Source organism: Anolis sagrei, chromosome 6 (genome assembly GCF_037176765.1).
Source record: "Anolis sagrei isolate rAnoSag1 chromosome 6, rAnoSag1.mat, whole genome shotgun sequence".
In the NCBI taxonomy this organism is placed as follows: Eukaryota; Metazoa; Chordata; class Lepidosauria; order Squamata; family Dactyloidae; genus Anolis; species Anolis sagrei.
This window is the reverse complement of record NC_090026.1, coordinates 89,395,729-89,417,890: the sequence shown is the minus strand read 5'-3', so window position 1 is coordinate 89,417,890 and position 22,162 is coordinate 89,395,729. Positions and strand designations below refer to the sequence as shown.

At 37.4% G+C, this 22,162-nt stretch overlaps 1 protein-coding gene across 1 annotated transcript in view; it reads right to left on the bottom strand.

Annotated features, from left to right (window-relative positions):
- The window catches only part of HACL1 (2-hydroxyacyl-CoA lyase 1), a 29,613-nt gene that overhangs the window by 5,531 nt on the left and 1,920 nt on the right, over positions 1-22,162 (bottom strand). Inside the window, exons 2-12 of the mRNA XM_060781992.2 lie at positions 18,917-19,021; positions 14,087-14,127; positions 13,319-13,399; positions 12,213-12,285; positions 11,279-11,356; positions 8,977-9,071; positions 6,959-7,071; positions 5,013-5,148; positions 3,739-3,844; positions 1,503-1,586; positions 696-797 (exon numbers count right to left, since the gene is read on the bottom strand). Coding sequence (XP_060637975.2) covers positions 696-797; positions 1,503-1,586; positions 3,739-3,844; positions 5,013-5,148; positions 6,959-7,071; positions 8,977-9,071; positions 11,279-11,356; positions 12,213-12,285; positions 13,319-13,399; positions 14,087-14,127; positions 18,917-19,021 — 1,014 coding nt within the window. The remainder of the gene's footprint in view (positions 1-695; positions 798-1,502; positions 1,587-3,738; positions 3,845-5,012; positions 5,149-6,958; positions 7,072-8,976; positions 9,072-11,278; positions 11,357-12,212; positions 12,286-13,318; positions 13,400-14,086; positions 14,128-18,916; positions 19,022-22,162) is intronic.

The window sequence follows — 22,162 nt, the reverse complement described above, 5'->3', positions numbered from 1 at the left end:
GTAGGAACAGATATTTGCCAGAAAAAAAGTAATCATACTTGTAGAGCAGGAGTCCTCAAACTAACGCCCGGGGGCCGGATGTGGCCCTCCAAGCTCAATTACCCGGCCCTCGCTCACCTAAGTATGAAACGACTTGAAAGCACACAACAACAAACCAATCTCATCAACCAAAAGCAGGCCCACACTTGCCACTGAAATACTAACAAGTTTATATTTGTTAAAATGATTCTTCATTTTTATTATTGTATTGTTTTAAGTGTTTTTTTACACTACAAATAAGATAAGTGCGGTGTGCATAGGAATTCATTCATGCTTTTTTCAAATTATAATCTGGCCCTCCAACAGTTTGAGGGACTGTAACCTGGCCCTCGGTTTAAAATGTTTGTGGACCCCTGTTGTAGAGGCTTGGAAAAAGAAAAATTGTCCTTTGAAAGCACAGGGCATTGTTTTAATCCAAGAGTGAACTTCCAGTCACTTCTGATATTATGATGATGGTGATTTATTTATTTATTTATTTGCAAGAAACAAGCCCTCCCTCCAATATTTGGCGCGGATGCAGCCACTGCCAGGTCCCAGACAAATTTGCCCCCAAATTTGTCTGGGACCTGGCAGTGGCTGCCCCCAAATTTGTCCATCTCTGTAACAAAACACCGAGGAAGTTGAAAAATAGGCTAGGAGGATACCCCTAATAGTACCTTGGATGTCTGTTCATTGCTTTGAATTTTCGCCTGTAGATCTTTCCACCACTCTGTATCAGAAGGGTATTTCCAATGCTTTTTGTTCAGCTGATCTAGAAGCTAAGAGTACAATGATAGCTTAACAAAAGAAGTATATAGAGTTTATTTCAAAACACCACAATGCTGCTTTGCTTTGGAAAAGTAACTGTATGCACTTGATCAACTGTCTTTTCAACTGGTGATGCACGTTTGAGAAGAAGGTTGTAAATGACAGTCCACTAGTCTCAGCCATTCCAAAACAATATTTTGGATGGATTGTGAAATTAAATTTAATTCATTAACAGCCACTGGTTGCCTTTTTGTGGCATGGTTTCAAACATATATTAAGAGTTGGGATGGGAACAGTGGGGATGTTCCTCCCTGACAAAGAAATGAACTTTGCTTCAGTAATTTTGCAACTGACTAGTGTTAATTGGGAGGACCATGTTTTGCTGCACTAAAATTAAGTCAAGCTTAGTGTTCTATTTTGAAAAAATAGAAGTGAAAATACAATCTAGAACTTTCACTTATATTGGATCATGAGATTTCTGGATTGAGTTTGATAGTTTGACTGTAAGAATTTTACAAACCTTGGACTTTGAGAATTCATTTTTATTCAGTGATTTTTGGCTGCGTGTAGTTTTCACACTTTCTTTCATAAATATTATATGTACTTATGATACATTTTGAACTTATGGGTCTCAGGTCCTGACCTATTGTTTTTATGACATTCCTGCATTCTATCAAACCGAAGAAGGTATTTTCACAAGTGGGTTCTTACATTACCTGCTCCGTCACTGCTTTTATGTCACCCAATAAGGCTGCAACGGGTTTCACATTGTTCCCTAATTCTTCTGCACAAATGTCTACCTGTCATGTAAAAGAAAATTTAAAAACAATATATACTGAATTGTGGTGATTAACAAAGGATTTTGTAATTTAATATCTATTACCATCTTTACCCCCTAAAATTAGGTTTTACTATTTCTTTTCAACTGAGAACAAGGACAACTAGCTTTGTTGTCCTCTTAGCAGTTTACTTCTTTCTTTGTCCTGTGTCTTGCACTGATCTAGAATACGTTTGAAAATATAACCTGTCATGCTGGATGAGATGAATTGCTCCCAAAAGCACCTCTCAAAATCAAAATTAGCTGTAGGAAGAGCAGGGGGGAAATGCAGACAGACAAATAAATGCATTCTGAGCAAAGAGATTATCAAGGGAAATTGAAATCCTTTTTGCTGAAATTCCATGGCAGAATTTTTCATTACTCACTGATAAAAGCATGGCTTATTTTCAGTGAGCTGGAGGAAATCCTGTTTCAAATAGGTTCATTAGGAAGCATTTCAATTTCCCTTGATAAACAGTTTCCTTGAACTGCATTTGGAGCCAATTCTATTTGACAGGATTTTAAAATACCTGATCAAGTCTAATATCTTTACTATTGACAATGGCAACACAGATCTCTTTGGAAGTTGAAAAACATCTTTCAATTATAATGAATTATTTTTTGTCTTTCCACCAAAAAGTTCAGGACATCATCTAGTCACGTCAAGCAAAGGGCAGTTCTGTCACATGATACTATGTCTGGCGAACCCAGCGCCAGGATACTCCACTTAGAGGACCATCATCCTCGGACTACGAGGGATGGCCTAAGAAGAAGAATGTCAATACCTACGAAACTACCAATTGCTGACAAAAGTCTCCGACACTAAAAGCTTCTGTGTTCATAGATGAAATTAGAAAAGGTTTTTTTTAAGTGGGATGCTGTGAGTTTTCCAGGCTGTATGACTATGTCCCAGAAGCATTCTCTCCTGACGTTTCACCCACATCTATGGCAGGCATCCTCAGAGGTTGGGGGGTCTGTTGGAAATCAGGCAGGTGAGGTGTGTGTAAGTATGTGTGTGTGTGTGTGTGTATTTGTGTCTATCTATCTATCTATCTATCTATCTATCTATCTATCTATCTATCTATCTAATATCAGGGGAATTCCAGACAAGAATCAATCAGGGCCAGCTAACACCTCCCAACAAAGGATTCCCCCAGGCAGCAACCAGCCAGGCTTTGAAGCTGCAAGGCCATTAAATGCTAATCAAGGTGGCCATTTGCAATAGTCACACTTGCCTCAAGCAGACAAGAGTTCTTTCTCCCACCTTGGACTGTCCACAGATATAAACTTCACTTGCATAGATTCCAACAGATCCCTCAACCTCTCAGGATGTCTGCCATAGATGTGGGCAAAACGTCAGGAGAGAATGCTTCTGGAACATGGCCATAAAGCCCAGAAAACTTGCAGCAACCCAGTAGTTCCAGCCATGAAAGCCTTCAACAGTTATTTTTTAGTTTACAATTCCCAGGAATTTCCAGCCAGATTGATTTTCCCAAGCTTTAGTTCAGAGTCAATGAAGTGTAATAGATTAATGTGTGGAGGAACACAGGAGAGCCCCAGACTAAATTTGTCATTTAGTCATGATTGTCTTTGGCCAAGGATAGACAACCTACAGCTTCAAATCTACAGGACACCCTTTGCTTAACTTTGAACATATATTCAAATCAGCTAGTAAATTAATGACAAATCCTTAGTAACTATTAGATAGAGGAGTGCTTTTAAAGTGTGGTCCTAGACCTGAATCTCACTCTGTAAGGCTATTTTTGCAATCTCTATCATACACCACAAACCATATTTTTTCTGACAAAACATAGTGTATTGCCTCTTCTGAAAACCTCAACAATACCAATTCATAATTTATACATATTGCAAGGGGATCCTGCACATAAAAATGAACCTTTTCAAAAGCAAAAGTGGATTTTCAGCTATATCTGATTTTGTTCTGTTTTTCAGCACTTTTGATGGTGCCATCAGAATCATCAAAGTTGTTCACATCTGTTTCTGTGTAAGCCAACCATGTGATGCAGTGGTTCCCCCAGATTTAGACAAGCCGACAAGTCCCAAACACCTAGAGGGTCACAGGTTGTGCACAACTGATATAATGTACCCATTTTAAAACTGACCAGTCTTAGTACCTGAATTATTTTTACATCTGGCTGAAACCTCGGAGGAAGTCCAAAGTGTAGAATCCAGTTCAGTCTAGCACCAAGCAACAGGATCACATCAGCATGCTGCAGTGCCCTAATCATTTTTTTAAAAAAGAGAGATTTAAATTAACTGATTATATTTTCAATATCAGAGCTCAGGTGTCTTGACTAAAAAAGACAGATCAACAGATTAGAACTTTGTGCTATTTAAACAGGATTTTGCTGCTTTCTAATCTTATAGGAAATCATCTATAGACTATAGCTATTCCTTCCTTCCTAACATTTAAACTCTGTTTGTTTGATACACTGTTAGGTTACTGGAAATGCATGACTAATTCTCTATCATAATTTCTGCCAAAGCTAGAATGCAAAAAGTACCATATATATGCCAATACCCTATGTGGCATATCCCTTTAATATAATTTCAGTCATCCAACTATTGCCACAATGATAGGACCAGGATCAAAACATCTATTAATCTTGTAAAGAGGGCCAGCAGTGTGTTTACAGATAACTCAAGATAAATACTACATATAGCCAAGGAGAGTGCAACAAGGATTCCCTCAAGTGTTCTCTCTGCTATTGTAAAGTCTGCACATTTTGCATCATATTTGTGTAGCACAAGCCAACAAGTATTTTTCATCAGATATGATTTTAGGTCACTCTCAAAGAATTATTTTGCTCTGAATTCAGATCTGTGTTTATTTTTTCTCTATCATGTGTAGTTTTTACGATGAGGCTAATTTTATAATTAATGCAATTAGATTCTACTGATATCAGTGCGTAAATGCATTAATTATTCAATAAGCCTCATCACAAAAACTACACATGACATGTGATAGAGAAAAAAAACCAGATCTGAATTCAACGCAAAAAACTTTATAAGATAATGAGCTAAAATTATATCTGATGAAAAATACTTGTTACCTTATGTTATCTATATAGCATCAGGAAAACTGAATCCCCACATCTTTTCATAACAACGAATAAGGTTTTGCTGTTTTTGCTGTTTTTTCTTTCTTTCAGTGATTATTAAGGGTTTGAAATTAACAGTGTACTGTGTATAAAACACATCTGCATCTATACAGAGAAACCTCATGTTAATTAAGAGAAATGAAATTCATAAGAATTCCATTAACATCTTCTTCAGAGTACTGCTGTGTAGGCAAGTTTGGTTTATTTTGGAGGCTGAATTTTAGGGAGTTTGATATTCTCTCTCTATTTTTCTCAGAAAGGAGTGGAAATCTTGATTCATGATTTACCTAGATCTGGCTGCAGCTACACAGTGCGGATGGTTGTCAGGAACAACTCCCTTTCCCATCGGGGTAGGCAAAAAAGGAAGCCCGCATTGGTCCACCAACTTTCTGATGCTGTTTTCAGCATGTGAGTAAGCGGCACCTGTAAAAACACCCACCACCACCAGAGACTATTTGACACTGTTCAATACAAAACCTTTTTCATGAAGGAACTCTAGAATAAAGCTACAGAGATTGGGATGATTTTGACGGGAATCATTCAGTCACAATTTACAAGCACCACAATAGTTATGTTCTGCTGATATGTAAGATAGTTACATCTCTTAATAAGAAACAATCCTGCCTATGAAAGGATGAGCTTTCAATGAGTGATAAATATGCTACCAATAGTATTAAAACAGCAAAAAATGGAATAATCAGCCTTTCATGCATTTCTTGCTTAAGAAAACTCTTGTGAAATTTGAAATACCATATATACTTGAGTGTAAGCCAACCCAAATATAAGCCAAGGCACCCAATTTTACTATAAAAAACTGGGAAAATGTATTGATCTGAGTATAAGCCAAGGTTGGGAAATGAAGCAACTACTCTGTTATTATTATTACATTTATCAAAATAATGAATGTAATAATAATAACGGAGTAAGATAACAACTGTATTAATAATAACAATAATAAAGTACAGTAATGAATGTAATAATAATAATAGAGTGAAATAATACATGTAATAATAATAACAACAATAATAATAAAGTAAAATAATGAATGTAATAATAATAATAGAGCAAAATAATAAATGTAATAATATTAATAATAGAGTAAAATAATAAATATAAGAATAAATAGAGTAAAATAACAAATATAGTAAAATAGAGTAAAATAATAAATGTAATAAAAATAATAAACAGAGTAAAATAATAAACTCAAGTATAAGCGGGGGGGGGGGGGGGGTGCGTTCAGCCTAAAAAGTGCTGAAAAACACGTCTTATACTTGAGTATATACAGTATATAAAGTTTGTGTAAAGGAAAAAAAGAAGGAGAAGAATGATAGTGATATATATTACATTTTGTACACATAAATACCAACCTACTAACAAAGCAATTAATTTAATTAATTTTTAAAGATTAAGTTTGGCTAGAAACAAAACTGGACAAGAGAGTTAAAAGAAATAATCTAACAGGTACAATCAAGAAGAACTTTTAAGAAGAAGAAAAGAAGACAAGACATATGGAAGAAGACAGAAAACACAAGAAGAAGGTTTAAGAAGATAAGACTACTGTGTTTAATAAAAGTTAATATTCTCTCTTTGATATAGAGGATATATCGAACTTTCAAAATGTTAGCATCACAAGTAATGAGTGTTAGGGTAATAGAAATTAAGAATTGGATGTAACACAATAAAATGTTAGATAATGTTTTTCCCCTTACCTTCCATACTGTTTTCTACCTCTCATCAATTCACTAGATATTTGTTAAGATTAAATTTACTAACACTAACACGAGTACTCTACTCATTCCCTTTCAGCTGTCATACCATTTGAAAAAATATTTGGAAATAACTAATAAAAAGATTTTGAAAAAATGGGAAAAAAGGAAACTCTATGAAATTCATGTGATTGCTATAAATGGACACATGACTTGAAGGCACATGCATATACACACACACATGTCCCATATAATCTCCACAACCCATTCAGTAAATGGAAAAAGTAGATTACAGTATTTTTTCTTTTAATAAATCCACTTTCACTTGCCATTTATTACTCTATATAAAGCAACAATGGAACAGGTTAGAAAAGGAAATTGTACTTTCCTTCAGAGACTTAAAAAAACTCCCTCAAACAGGTTTTAACTGCAGAAGTGAAAAAGAACATATGACCAGTTGAAACAGTAAGCCAACAAAAAGACATAATCACTATATTTTGCAGTTAATGACAGGACTTGTATGTTACCTTTGCCAATAATTACAAGTGGTCTTTTGGAATGTGCAATGAATGATGCGGCTTTAGAAACAGCTGCCTCTTCAGCCATACTGATGGGAGGTTCTGGACAACAATCTACATATCTAGAAGGCAGAATGAGAAAACAAATATTTTTATAAAGAAATATGATAAAGACCTGAACAAATCCTTACTTTTTTCTTAGAAACAGAAAACCAAGGACTAATTGAGATACCACAAAGTTCCTTCATTCCTGATATACTGAAATTTAGCTTTCTCTATTTTCCAACCATGGAAAAATATAAATCAACAACTGCTTGATTACAGAAAATAACACATCTAAGATTATCAGAATGAGCAAACATGTTTGAACAATGTATACAATCTCACCAGAACACATAATTCTGTAAAGAAAAATACAAACCTCAAAAATAAATGTTAGAATTTCATTGCCCTCTAATAAGTCTCTGTTCTTTCAAAGCTAGCAATTTTAGCCCAAATTGCACACAAAGATACATTGTGCATTCTTCTTCCTAAGAGAATGCCACCAGCAGGCATCAACTCCATGTGTTCACAAAACTCTGCATTTTCACTTGGTTTTTTCAAGTATTAGAATGACTCCCCACTATTTTCTCAACTCACATCTCTCAAAAGACAGGCAAAGATTATGTTCTTAACCAATTATTGTGTTAGAAACAAGATGAAATTAAATAGATGGTTTGGTGTGAACTCCAGAACTTTTGTGCTAATCTCCTACTTAATCTAATGACTCCTCTTCAAGAAAGTCCTAAAGAACAGCCTTTAAAGTAGCATTACAAATCGCACTTGGATACATTACTTTGGAGTGCCCTTAAGGAAGTACAGGGATTTATGGAAAGGTTTGGGGAATCATTTGTGGGAGTCTTACATTTCAAGTATCTCACTTGTTTATTATTTACTTATCTAAGTATTTCTTCCCCATTCTGTATCACAGGATCTCAAGACAGTGGACAAGAACCTTCAATCTAAGCCGTTTAAAGCAACTGAAGTTTATAAGCAGGCTTAAAACAGACTGAAAATGTAAATTATCTGTTATGATGTTAAAACAGCTTGAAACCGGAAAAATAAACATTTTGAAATGAAATCAATATGGCCTCCGAGACTTCAATAAAATGAAATACTTGGCATCACAATGAAGCCAGTGTTGGTATCCATCACACCTCCAGTGTAAAGCTCTTTCTCAACCATGGTACCAACCACAGAAATAGCTGTTCCTGTACTGCCACAGTATATTGTTTCCAGTGATGGAAGACTCCTCAGTAGAGCCCAGTCCTTGGCATTTGTATATTGGGAGATGTCGTTCTTGTAATATTCATTTAACCAATGTCCCACCATGAAACAGACCATTTAAAAAGTGACTCCTGAGTATGTGTTTGCATCACTCCTGAAACTGAACACATACGAGTAAGATTTATAATCTTTCATTCCAAGTAATTTCTTTATGAGAGACATGTTCATTGCTCCCGGTGGCACAATGGATTAAACCCTTGTGCCGGAAGGACTGCTGACCAAAAGGTAGGCAGTTCAAATCTGGGGAGTAGGTTGAGCTCCCATCTGTCAGCTCTAGCTTCTTATGCAGGGACATGAGAGAAGCCTCCCACAGGATAGTAAAACATCTGGGCATCCCCTGGGCAATGTCCTTGCAGACTGCCAATTCTCTCACACCAGAAGCGACTTGTAGTTTCTCAAGTCACTTCTCACACATGTACACACACACACACACACACACAAATTAGCAAGTGGGCGGGACAATTCTCATTTAGCAGTGAGGTCCATTTAGCAAATCATGTTGGGAGAACTCACACTTCTCTAGTGCCTTTCATTATAAGCAATAGTTTTGTGTTTGTTCACTTTGTGGAGGCCATAGATCTCAGCAGTACAGTCACACAAGTGGACCCAATGCAATAATACAATTGCACAAATGAGCCAAAGATTTCAAAGTTCCAGCAGAAAGCCTTCTTAACTTGCAGGCTCAGCCCAGTAAGACTCACTTGACAGAACTTTTGTTCACCTCCAGATTTACAAAGTCTCCAGGTATGTCAATATAGCAAGCTCCTGGACGGCCGTAAATACTGGTTCTGACAGCCTGGATTGAGTGGGGAAAGGAAAATAAAACAAACATATTTTAAAATTCACAAACACCAAATTCTACAAACAAAGTGCAAAAGAAAGCAATAGTATCCAATGTGTTATAGAACAAGAAAGCTACTTTCAGCATCTGTAACCAGGGACTATCTAATTATATTGTCAGCTGTTACTTCTGGAGTTATTCAGTCAAAATCTCCTGCTGGTTGTCTATTTTAAGTAACACGACCCATGAGGAAATGCCCTAGGGCTGCTTTTTTAGTTGCTCTGGATTCTATATGTTCCAGCCTCATATTAAGGTGCTCAGGTTGCTTTTGCAATGGGGTGAAATTTCCAAAACTAATTACAAAATGTGCCAACAACAAAAATAATGCTGAAGACCACTCAGTTGTATACTGCAGGCAGAAAGCTGGAAGAATAGAACATAATGTTCATGCACCCAATATTTTAAAATGAATGTGTTTGTCCAGGGATAAACTTATGTTCTTTCAAGACAGTTGGTCCAGTATTATTTCCACTGCTAGGTTGTGGTCTTACACATATTTCCCTGAGATTGAATTCCATTAGGCTCTGAAGTGTTTTATTTTTGAGATCATATGCCTAGGAGTATGCTGTCAATCACATATGTGAATACACACACACTTTTCAACCTTCAAAAGTACTGACTGTCGTCTCTATTTATACCACCAATGAGCAATGTATGGCATAACCCCCACCCCATTTTGTGGTCCCTTCAGAAGCTGTTCTGCAGAACCAAATTTTGGTGTGCAGCAGCAAAAGCAAACCACGTATTCAATTTTTCATCCATTGGGAAAATACAGTGTGTGTTTGTGTGTGCTCCCTGGGTATCTTGGTTTCAGTGAATGGCAAACTAAGACCTGTGGGCTACAAGCAGCCCTATTCTATGGTCCCTAGAACCCCAATTTTTTTAACAATCAGGTTTGCCCCTAGATGTACTACATAATCAGTGAAAAAAGGCCAAGATGTCATATACTTAATGGAATAGTCTAAATTGCAATAAGTCTAATTCATTTCTGTTTATGATCTCTCTCTCTCTCTCTCTCTCTCTCTCTCTATATATATATATATACTAGCTATCCCCTGCCACGCATTGCTGTGGCCCAGTGTGTGTATATGTGCTTTGTGTGTGTATGTATATATATATATGCGGGAGTGTGTGTGTGTATATATATGTGTGTGTGTGTGTGTGTGTGTGTGCATATGTCTATATATATGTGTGGCTTTGCACATGGGTTGTAATGTATTTTTTATTTTTTGTTTTTTTAAGTCCCTTCCGCAGTGTTTTCCAGTGTTTTTTTTATGAGTGATGGTCACTTGTTAGCCTAATTTGGTGTCAATTCGTCCAGTAGTTTTTGAGTTATGTTAATCCCACAAACAAACATTATATATTTATTTATACAAGCATCAACAGTTTGTAGTGTAAACAGAACTCAAATCAATGAACATTTTACAAACACATAATCCCACCACCAAGGCCTGAACAAGTATAATTTTCTTTGCCATAAATGTATGAGTCAACCAGTAAACAAATGTCATATCCAAAATTCCTGATCAACAAGGTTGTATTGTTTTCCCTTAACACTCTCTAAAGTATATTTGATGAAAGCCAACCAATATGCATCAAATTCTGATCTTTTAATTTCCCCTTGAACACCCTCATTTCCATTGATAGTTTATCATTTAAGGCAACGTTCCATACCTCCCCATACCATGCTTCCAGCGTGAGATTGGTTACTATCTTCCAATTCCTTGCAATTATAAGTCTTGAAACTTTGAGTAAAATAATCACCAGTTCTTTCCTTTCTTTTCCTTTCTAAGTTCAGCTTTGTGGCATCCACTAGTAATGTTAACCTAGCATCTGAGGCATGTTTAATCCTACAACGTTACCTATTTCCATAAATATATTGTTATGAAAACTTTTCAGCTGGGGGGTTTTAGCTGAAGAGATTTCTGTTCATGACCAACATTCAATCTCACACCCAACATCCTACAAAGTCAACTTAAATATATTTAATGTTCATTGACATAAAATGTGAATTTAATAATTATAGAATAAAAGAGGCAATGTTAGTTAATAATTTGTCAATGAGTCTGGCAACTGTAGTAGTAATTATTTCATTGCTGTTTAGAGACACACAGGACTGAATATTAGGAGCAAGTAATGCTGCTTTAGAACAATTAGCATACCTTCTCAATAACAGCAGGAATTGCTTCTAAGCTGGTTGGTCTGGCACTAAATTTGCTGTATAACCTACAGGCTTCAACCTAGAAACATGAAAACAAACAATGTCAGTAAAAAACATTTTCTCCGCTTTCTTTTCAAGGAGACATAGGTTGGATTTACAAATTAGAAGAGCTCCAAAGAGTCAGATTAGAAATCTCCCTGACTGCTGGCTTTAGGATTTAGGAATTTTAATCTAAAGTCAAACACCCTGCTTCATCCAGAAAGTGAAGAGATGTATTTATGAAGCCTAATAAGCAGGACATAATAGCAACAGTTCTCTCTTGCTGCATAACTGGAGCCTGAGCCCTTGAACACAGAGATTCTCCTTTTGATGAATATGTTTCACAGTTAATAACCAATTTTAGACCTTGCTAAGCTTGCAACTTTCATTCACAGTCAATATTCTGTAATAGTGTTCTTCAGGCCTGCAAATGATTGAAAAACCAATCAAACAACTAATTTCTCTTGTGTTTCAGATAAATTTTCACTTAAGTAATCTCAAAACACTGCAGTGAAGAGGAGAAATAAAGCAGGACACATTAAAAGCAGCTGGAAAAGTGGGATGACAAGAGGATTAACTATGCCTCTCTCTGCCAAATTGGGACAATTGAAGGGTATGTTCAAGACTTCTTTAAACAGAAGTCTTGAACAGCTGTATACCTGAAGACAAATGATGTGCAATAACAACCTCAACGGTTTTTGACTATGTCCTTGGATTCCACAACTTTAATAATGTATTTTAATGTTTATACTGCTTTCAATTTTTTGTCTTAATGTATTTGTTTATTTTATTGTCTGTTCATATGGCATTTAATTGCTGCTGATTGTAAGCCGCTTTGAGTCCCCTTCGGGATAAGAAGGGCGGGATATAAATACAGTAAATAATTAAATAAATACCTGTGGAAATTCCTGGAAAGCTCCCATTGTTTCCTGATTTCTGTCAGAGGAACCTCCTATGACAATCAAAGGCCTGAAGGAGAGAAAGTTTAAGTTCTTGGAAGCAACACCCTTAAATTATCTGGGTATGAACACATGCTTATCCTGATCTCAAAGGGGCTACATGTGAAAACAAAGAGTGTCATATACATTAAAAACTCTGCATCCAACAATCAGGGGTGGATCCCTGATGTTTGGGTGTAGGCAGATCATAAAACAGATGCAGGAAAAGTATTATCCCACAGATGTTTGATTCCTATCAGCCCTACTACGTAATCCAGAATAGGGCTCCACAGTCAGCTATGTATCCTCCGCCAAGACACTACACTTGGAATGCCATCATGCTCGGACAGCGAAGGATCACCTAAGTAAGTAAGCTGATGGAGCAGCAATCCAACAACTGGAGAACCAAATCTTCTCCACAGGACTTTAATGGGCATTTCTGAACATCCTGTCATCTGTTAGCAACAATGGTGAAGAAATGGTGCCTTCTCATCAAAGTCAGCCTTTTCAAATACATAACAAGCACAAAGAAATTGTATATGACTAGTGAGTACTGCTGTACCCAACCATTTTTTAAAACAGAAAGGCAGGGCAGATACATTTCAAAGTAGTGTGTAATAACTCAAAAATAAATTTTAAAGATGCATTAAGAATGACTTGTATTTAAAATAAGATTAAATGAACCCCACCAGATCATATGATAGTTTCCAGGCAATAACATTATCATGCCCATAACAGGCACTGCAATCAGATGATAACAAGATGCTGTCAATAATGTTTCAAAACCAAGGAACTGATTACACATAAATGTGGTAGATGAGTCATATGCAGTGAATTTCCTCAAGCACAGAGCATCAGTGCTGACAATGAAGCTGTACACAGTAGAAAGGCCTGAAGCATTTGGACAAGTATAAAAATTCTGCCTTAGCATAAAGACCCACCTATCTAAAACTGAAGTAAACTAAAATGAGATAAGATTCTTTCATTTAGCTTTCATGACAAATGACATAAATTATACTAGTTAGTCAACATTTAACATTCTCAAAGAAAAAGCAATTCTTTACCAGCAATTCATGTTTGCATTTGCCATTCCAGCAAGCGCATGGATAAGGCCAGGACCAGAAACTACAAGGCATACACCAGGCCTGGAGAGAAAAGAAAAACAAGATAAAACATATAAAAATAAGCATAAAACTCCTCAAAAAATGCCAGATGTCTCAAGTGGAAACACAAGAGTGCCATGTGGTACAGTGTCATGCTGAATGATCAGTTTGGATGAACAGGAGTAGGTATCATATTTTTGTCTTTCCAACTCTTCAACCAAAAAAAGGGCTCATATAACAGTTTATAAAGATGAGTGAATAAGAATGTCCCTGCCCTCAGGTCAATATAAAATGGACAGGAGTAGTTGGGCTCCAGGAGTCAGTTTTTGGACCCTTGGGACACCTGGTGGGCCATTCAAGGTCAGGAATATATTTAAAAGAAAGCCTCCCTTAACATTTTATAACAATGTGATTGCAAGTCTACTCTTGAGAGAGTGTGGCTGTAGGCAGAATGGGAAAGTAAGCCTTTCAGCAACCTTTTCATTATAATGTCTAACTTTTTTCCTACTAAAACAATTTGTTTAAATTGCTGTATACATACATGGTGTAGTGATAAATGTTCTACAGATCATCGTCATGACAATCCCCATAGCTCATAAGGAGAGTCCAATAGCAAAGCTAACTGTATTGAACCACATCAATCAAACCAGTTCTAGCAGGGTTTATTTCCTTTAGGACCAAGTCTCATGTACATCCAATCCAAAACCAAGTTTGAAACATGTATCTTACCTTCCTGTCAGGTACCCAATAGCAGAGGCAGCATAGGAGGCCTGTTGAAAACAAGATACACGTGTATATGTGAGCTGCTAGTTGGATGTCTGAAGCTTCAACAAAAAGTTATATTCAGATATGCTTAAACTGCAGCCTTCCAACAACAGCCTAATCCCCACTCCTTGATATCTGCCTCCCAATCTAGCCCCCTAAAACCCATCTTAAAAACTAGGCAGGTGTACCAACTGAAGATGTTTTGAGGTGCCAGTAATATACAGGGCAATGAGCAAAATAATGGTCTCCTACAAGGTCCTGTAGTAGCAGTTCGTGGCCTGCCAATAAGTGGGTGCTGGATGCATCATCCTTCAGCATCCTACTCACATATACTTCATTTGGTATGGCTGCCTAGCTTTTATGGTGGGTTATAGGAGAATTTGTGGTAGGTCAATGGTAAATGTGAATATGAAACAACCTTATAACTGCCAATCAGGATGTCAGGTTGGGGGAAGAGATGCAGAAAAAGTCTCCCTTTCCTCCAAGTAAGGAAACAGGATCACCAGGATACATGTAGATATAAGTGTGTGCATGTCCCATGATAAAACATGTATCTCCTAGTTTTGTTTGGATTTACCATAGCTTTAAGTATAAACGAAGAAAATGTATAGTTGTTAACTGCCCTCAAGCTGACTTTGACTTATGGCAATCCTATGACCTCCAGGTCATCTTACCTTCAACAGCCCTGCTCAGGTCATCCAGACTTCCATGGCTTTTCAGATTGAGTCTAGCCATCTGGAATGTGGCTAGACTCCTTTCCTTTTGCTCCCCACTTCTCAAGCATTATCATCTTTCCTAATGTGTTATCTCTTCTCATGATATGGCCAAAATATAAGAGCTTCGGTTTAGCCATCTTGGCATACAGGGAAATTTCAGGCCTGGTTTTTTGTAGGATGCATTTATTTGTCTTTTTAGCACTCCACGATAACCATGGAACTCTTCTCCAGCGCAACATACAAACTAGTTGATTTTCCTCCTGCCACAGTTCTTTATTATCATTCACAACCATACACAGAGATAGGGAGTATGACTGCATGAACCATCCTAACTTTAGTATTCAGTGATATATATATTTATATTTCAGAATTCTATCTAGTTTGTTCATAGCTGCTCTTCCGAGTCCTAGTCTTGTTCTCATTTCTTGACTGCAGTCTGTATTCTTATTAATGACTGATACAGCATGTCACATGCAGTTATGTGACATGCTTCAAGGACTCTAAGGACACTGAGCTGGCATACTTCCAGCCAAAACCTGTGACGGCTTGATGGTACCAAACAGAACTCTGACCTTCAGGTAAAACATTGGCTGACAACTAGCACTGTCTAAGAAAAACATGGGTGGCTGGCCAGCACCATCGGAGTGATTGCTAAACATCAACAACCACTACAAAGATTTACCACAAGACACGGTAAGAACATGACCTCTGAAAGAAGGGTTAACCCTTTTCCTGAAACTGGTTGGCCATGTAGGAATGTTTCCTATACACCACCAGATGGCATCAATGAGACAACACGGGAAAATTAAACAAGGGAGTCAATATTGTACTGCAATATAATTCTCTTACTCAGCATCACTGAGGTGCACGGCACAAGATTCTAGTAGATAGAATTTCAATTTAGAAAACTATGACATAAGAAGGAATGATTTAAGCTAAGTATCAACACCCTTGTTTTAGAGGCAACGTGAACATGGGGAGCTCTGGCGTGGGCTGGTCCATGAGGTCACGAAGAGTCGGAGACGACTGAACGAATGAACAACAGAACATGGGGACAAAACCTGAGGACAGGGAAAACCTGAGGACAGGGACCTTTGGTCTGTGGGGAGCTTTTGACCTTACAATTCAACATGTAATAATTGGGGCACATGAGACTATAGGGAGAATTAACCATCATGCCTAGTTTTAGCTCTTATGTGCCCTGTTTTGTTTGCAAGCTGTTCCTCAAACTGAACATAATTCAGTAACAAATACATTCAGATTAGGACCCAGGAGATTAGTGAAATAAGAAGACATACTAGAAAATATGGTTAAAAATAAAAAGTCTGTCCTTCACACACTCTCACTGTCTCTGCATCAATTCTCAGATCAAGGACAGATAGGGAAGCTTTTTGTATCTCTATTCGACCACATCCTTCCCCACCATCACATGGGGATGCATCTATTAACAAGGATTATCTATCATTTAATGAAGCCATAAATAAAACTTCTTTAGTTTCCAAGTAACTCACAAGACTCTTGCTTGTTTTTGCTGAAGCAGAGCAACAGGGGTACACAACCTGTCCCACAACCTGTCCCCAAATTTGTTTAGGATGGCTCTCCAAAGTTTCTTCATGGTCTCACAATATATTCCATACTCATTTTGTCACATATGTTGTCTCCATAAACTGAAACAATTTCACAATGAATTGCAGCAGCGTTCATGCCCTTCGCATTTCAGTAGCATATTACAGTGCATTTGGAGGAAATGGAATTAGAACGCTCATCTCCAACCTTCACCACAATGCCAATTGATGAGCTACTAACGACTGGCACTGCTCATTCACTTTCGCTGGCTTCCCGCTATACGGCAGTGATACCAACTTCCCCTATGAAAATTCTCCACGAGAGCTATGTGCCTTGTAACTTTACTTTCTGGATAACCCTTATACAATTACATAGTAAAATTCTGCTGTTTGCCTCAACAGACACATTTATCCCTGGTTCATTGCTTCTTAAACTATGTGTCCCAACCCCAAATGGGGTCCCATAAGAAAAAATGGTCTGCAAAAATGCTTCAGCTGTACTTAATAAAAAAAGAAAACCGGTCTGTTTAGCGAGCCTTGCAAATGCAGATTTATTATCAGGAAATGTTTGGTTTTATATCTACTTTATAAACCTATAAGCCCAGGATCATGTAAAAAGTTCTTGGGCAGAAAGGGGTCATAAATGAAAAACGTTTAAGAAGCCCTGCTCTAATTGTCATAGAATGCTCTGTTTTTGTAATCTTTAGGCCATAAAGTTTCGTTAAGGTTCCTGCAGGTGAAGGTGAAACAGAAAGCAAATTTAGCAGTTATGAGGCAGATCAGAGTCACTGAGCTAGATATATCTATTATCTAACAGGAATCTCTGCACTTTACAACAATGCTAGCAAATGTAACAGAGCCAGCCGCATTTAAAGGGTATCTACTGAACTGTGGCATAGAACATTGCATCAAAAATCTGTCTAAAGTGAATGTTAGTAGGAAGGAAGATGTATATATTGTCCTTTGGGGACAGAAGATACCAAATAAATATGTGTGTGTGTGTGTGAAATATCCTCTCCCACCCAAGGACAATCTACAATTTTTCTTTGGTGTATGCACACGGCAGGAAAAGGTTAAATTGTTTGGAATCATACATTCAGAAAGCATCAGTGAGAATAGTCACCATGACACTTTGCGTGGGAATAAAATTGGAGACATTTATTTAGAATTAACAAGGTGGGTGTGAATGCAGTTTTTACATAATATCTTTGACAAACAGAAGAGGGAAGAGAAAAAAAAAGATTACTACTCAAAACCTGAAGGCAATTTAATTTGACATGTGTTTCCCTTCTCCTTTTGATGGAAAAAAACCCCACAAGCCAATGTACAAATGTTTAAGCATATCTAGAGTGGGTGTTTCATTATTAGCAAACCTCTTTGTATCTCACAAGCGGGGTGCCATGGCAACAACATGCTGTCAAACCAAATGACATGCTTAAAGAACTTTGCAGGTACACGCAACCCTACTACTGATGCTTTTGATTTCAAAGGGGAAATTATGGACCTGTTATTTTTTATTTATGCTTTTGTTACTGAAAATGTTAACCTGTAGTCCAGATGGTAGATGTGCTGTGACTTAAAATCAAACCTAGGTCTGGAGTAATAGAAAACTTAAGTTAATGTACACAGTTTGTTTTCAGATATCTGCAAATGCTCTTGAACTGAAATTCCCATTATTCCTAGCCAATATAACTCATAGTGAAGGATGTAAGGTGCACCAGTTCCCATCTTCTATCTTTAACAATATGCAAAAAAATGCTGCTTCAAATAGACCTCATCAATGAACACATGATTAATCTGAAGTACCAACTGAAGGTGACCAAATTCCCTATCACTTCACAATAACAATCTTTGCATCAAGGATCTCTTCTCCCTTCCAAAGCATAGGCTGTGAAGCTTTCCCTTGATTTTGGGTGCACTGTTGAAATAATGCTGTTTGACATCGTTTTAACTGTCATGGCTCAATGCTTTGGAACCCTGGGAGTTGTAATTTTACAAGGCCGTTGGCCTCACTAAACTAAACAGGCTTTCACAGCATGCTAAGCCATGGCAGTTGAAGTGGCATTAAACTGTATTAATTCTCATTATAGGGATAGTGAAGCTTGACCATGCTGACTGGGACTGATGCAAATGGTAAATCAAAGCTTCTCGGGAGTGGAAGGTCAAAGCATCCCTATACTGTTGCTTTCCATGCAAAAAGACATCTTGCTAGTATTTCATCAAAAACATGCTTGCAAGGCAAAGAGGTTGCACCTCATTGTTGAAATTAAGATGGTGGTATTCATAACGAATCACTACAAACTTCCAGATTAAAGTTGTTAAAAGTTTTTTTTTTAAAAAAACCTGAGATTATTACATCTGCATAGTTTGTCTGGATGACAGTTTTGCAGATGGCCATAATAGGTGTGTGAGACATCATTTGATCTGTTTTGGAGACAAGCACTCTCTGAATGAAATAAACTTTTAGGAGAGAACAGAATGTAGGAATGCTAATTAGTCCAACAAATACTTACAGCTTGTTCATTTCGCATCCCTATGTATTTAATTCCACTTGCTTGAGCGGCAACTGCAACTTCAATCACAGGAATGCCAACAATACCAAACATGTATTCAACATTCTGAAACAAACAGATTTAAAAAATAGAATTGTTTTTACGAAGTATGTATTTCAATAAGCAAAGCTGAGATGCTGACAAATATTGTTACTGTCCAGAGCTGGAATTTATAGAAGAGAAATTCTGAATTGGAATTTGTGACATCAAATCCAGGGGGCACTTCTAATAACTCCTAACAAGCCAATGCAGCTGGTTTACCTTTATTTACCCTATCCTCTCATATTCTTGTCTTCAGCAACAGGAAAGAAACTATCAGGAAAGATACTGTATTTCTTAAATTCTAAGATACTCTTTTTACCTATATAAATATCTCTTAAAAATAGGGTTCATCTCAGAATCGCAAGTATATCTTATGTATTTTCATTGGTGGTAGGGTTTAGGTAAAAGCTTCCCCCTGACATTAAGTCCAGTCATGTCCAACTCTGGGGGTTGGCGCTCATCTCCATTTCTAAGCTGAAGAGCCACCGTTGTCCATAGACACCTCCTAGGTCATGTGGCCGGCATGACTACAGGGAGCACCATTACCTTCCCACCAGAGCGGTACCTATTGATCTACTCACATTTGCATGTTTTCAAACTGCTAGGTTGGCAGAAGCTGGGGCTAACTGTGGGAGCTCACGACATTTTAGTCAGCAAGTTCAACAGCTCAGCACTTTAACCCACTGCGCCACTGGGGGCTCCTCGGTGGTGGTATTGGTACTTTCTTACAATCAATGGGATCTTACAATTGAAGAAATATGGAATTTAGTTTTCAAAAGATTGTACTTAAATATTTGTGGGACTAAGAATTAAGAATTCATTTAAAAGTAGCTGATCATAGAGGTTTTCTGGAATACCTAGAAATTCTTAGATGCGTTCTCTCAAGTAAAAGAAAGTGCATTTTCTTTATTCATGGTTTAAAGCTTTTACTTGCACAACCTCAGTGAATGTGGAGTGTTGACTATACATCTATCTTCATGAATACAGTAACTGTTGAAAAGATTTGCTTGCAAAATGAATAACCTCTGCTCAATGGGTGTCATTAAGCAGTGTTCAGATGGATACCCATCAGAAATGCTATAGGTTTACCCTACACTGAAGAGGAGATGGACTAAATGAGAATAAAACATCAGTAGAAATGATTGATATACTCTGGCAGTTTGAAGAATCAGTGATATATGTGAAGAAAGACTGGTTAATGTTTGAGCAAAGTCAGGATTTCATAACAGCTAACCTTTGATTTCTCTCTATGTGGAAACAATCTAACCTGCCCTGGATTACCTCTGTGTGTGAATGTTTAGAAATATGACACTAGTATGCATGTTTTTCAGTTGGAATGCACATACGGAGGAAATGGTGACTAAACACACTTCCACCACATTTATTATCATTTGTATATTATTATTATTATTATTATTATTATTATTATTATTATTTGAAGAGGACGGTATTATTTGTATACTGCCCTTCTCAACACTGAAGGGAACTCAGGGCAGTTCACGTGTAGGTGTTAAATATCTACATTGTGCTGTGTTATATACACAGATTTCATGCAAATTCCTGTACTTTCTACACCAGTGGTTCTCAACCTATGGGTCCCCAGATGTTTTGGCCGTCAAATCCCAGAAATCCTAACAGTTGGTAAACTGGCTGGGATTTCTGGGAGTTGTAGGCCAAAATATCCGGGGACCCACATGTTGAGAACCACTGTTCTACACAGAAAGCCTGAGATGTGTGAGGTATATCTAATTCTTTTAGGATCGAAATTGGGGTCCTTTTTATGACAGCCATCATTATCAGAAGTAGTATACTAATAAATTCCTTAGTTAAACACAATACTAGCCTCTGTGATGCACTGACAACTCCACATTTCCCTTCTTCACAGAGAAATAAAAGCACCAGCATTGCATGAGGTCAAATTATTTATTTATTTATAAGGTCCTTCAGTTATCAATAGATTGCAGTTTTCATTAGCCTTAGCGAGCATAGCCAATAATGTGGAATGTTAAAGAGCCCAACAACATCTGGAGCAAGCTTGCACAACCTGTGGCCCTCTGGGTGTTTGAGTCTCAGACTTCCAGAAGCCCTAGCCAGCTTGTCCAATGGTCAGGAATTCTGGGAGCCAAAGCCCAAAACATCTGAAGGGTTGCAGGTTGAAGAGGCCTGATCTGGAAAGTTGCAAGATTCCTATTTCTGCTTTATACCAATATTGTCTAATCAAGATTTTCCTAACATGGCAGAACGCTTGAACATTGTCCTCATTTTTTAACAGAGCATCGAAAAGGTAGTTTTTTTTTACGGTACCTCCCAAAATCCACAAAGTATCACAATCAGTTCTGGTATTGGTTAACAATCTGGGCCATCCCCAGTCAGGGTGGAGATTATGTTGTCTGTATATTGTTGAAGGCTTTCATGGCCGGAATCACTGGGTTGTTGTAGGTTTTTTCGGGTTGTATGGCCATGGTTTGGAGGCATTCTCTCCTGACATTTCGCCTGCATCATAGATGCAGGCGAAACGTCAGGAGAGAATGCCTCTAGACCATGGCCATACAGCCCGAAAAAACCTACAACAACCCGATGTTGTCTGTAGTCCAACACCATAGCATAGGAAATTTACTGTACTCTTTTTAAAGAATACTAATTCCCAGCATTTTGCAGTCACCTTTGCCAGTCACCATGGCATCTTTGAGACTGACCATGCCGCAACTGGGTGATGAAAAGTTGGTTTATTCTGACTAGCAGACAGAAATCTTTCCTAGCTCCTGCTACATTATCTGAAAACATGGTTTTTTAAACAAGCTTTTGACCACGTTTAGGTATTATGGTCTTAATCACTATATTCAAGGACTTAATGAGTGTTCACTTCTGCACTTTATGGGGACTGATATTGTACACAGCTGCTATTTTTGTAGCTTGCTGGGTTTTATAGTATCTTTTAAATTGATTGGGGTTTTAAGTATAATTGGGTCAATTTTATTGTTATTAATTTTATTTTTCTGTATTTTGTTGCACTATTGAGTTCTTTCTGTGACACCCAAGTCCCTTCAGGGAGATGGTGGCGGGATACAAATAAAGTCTGAAACATTATTATTATTATTATTATTTATTTCTACTCCAGTGGTGCTAATAACTCATTTTTCCCAACCTCTTCCAATGTTGGGGGGA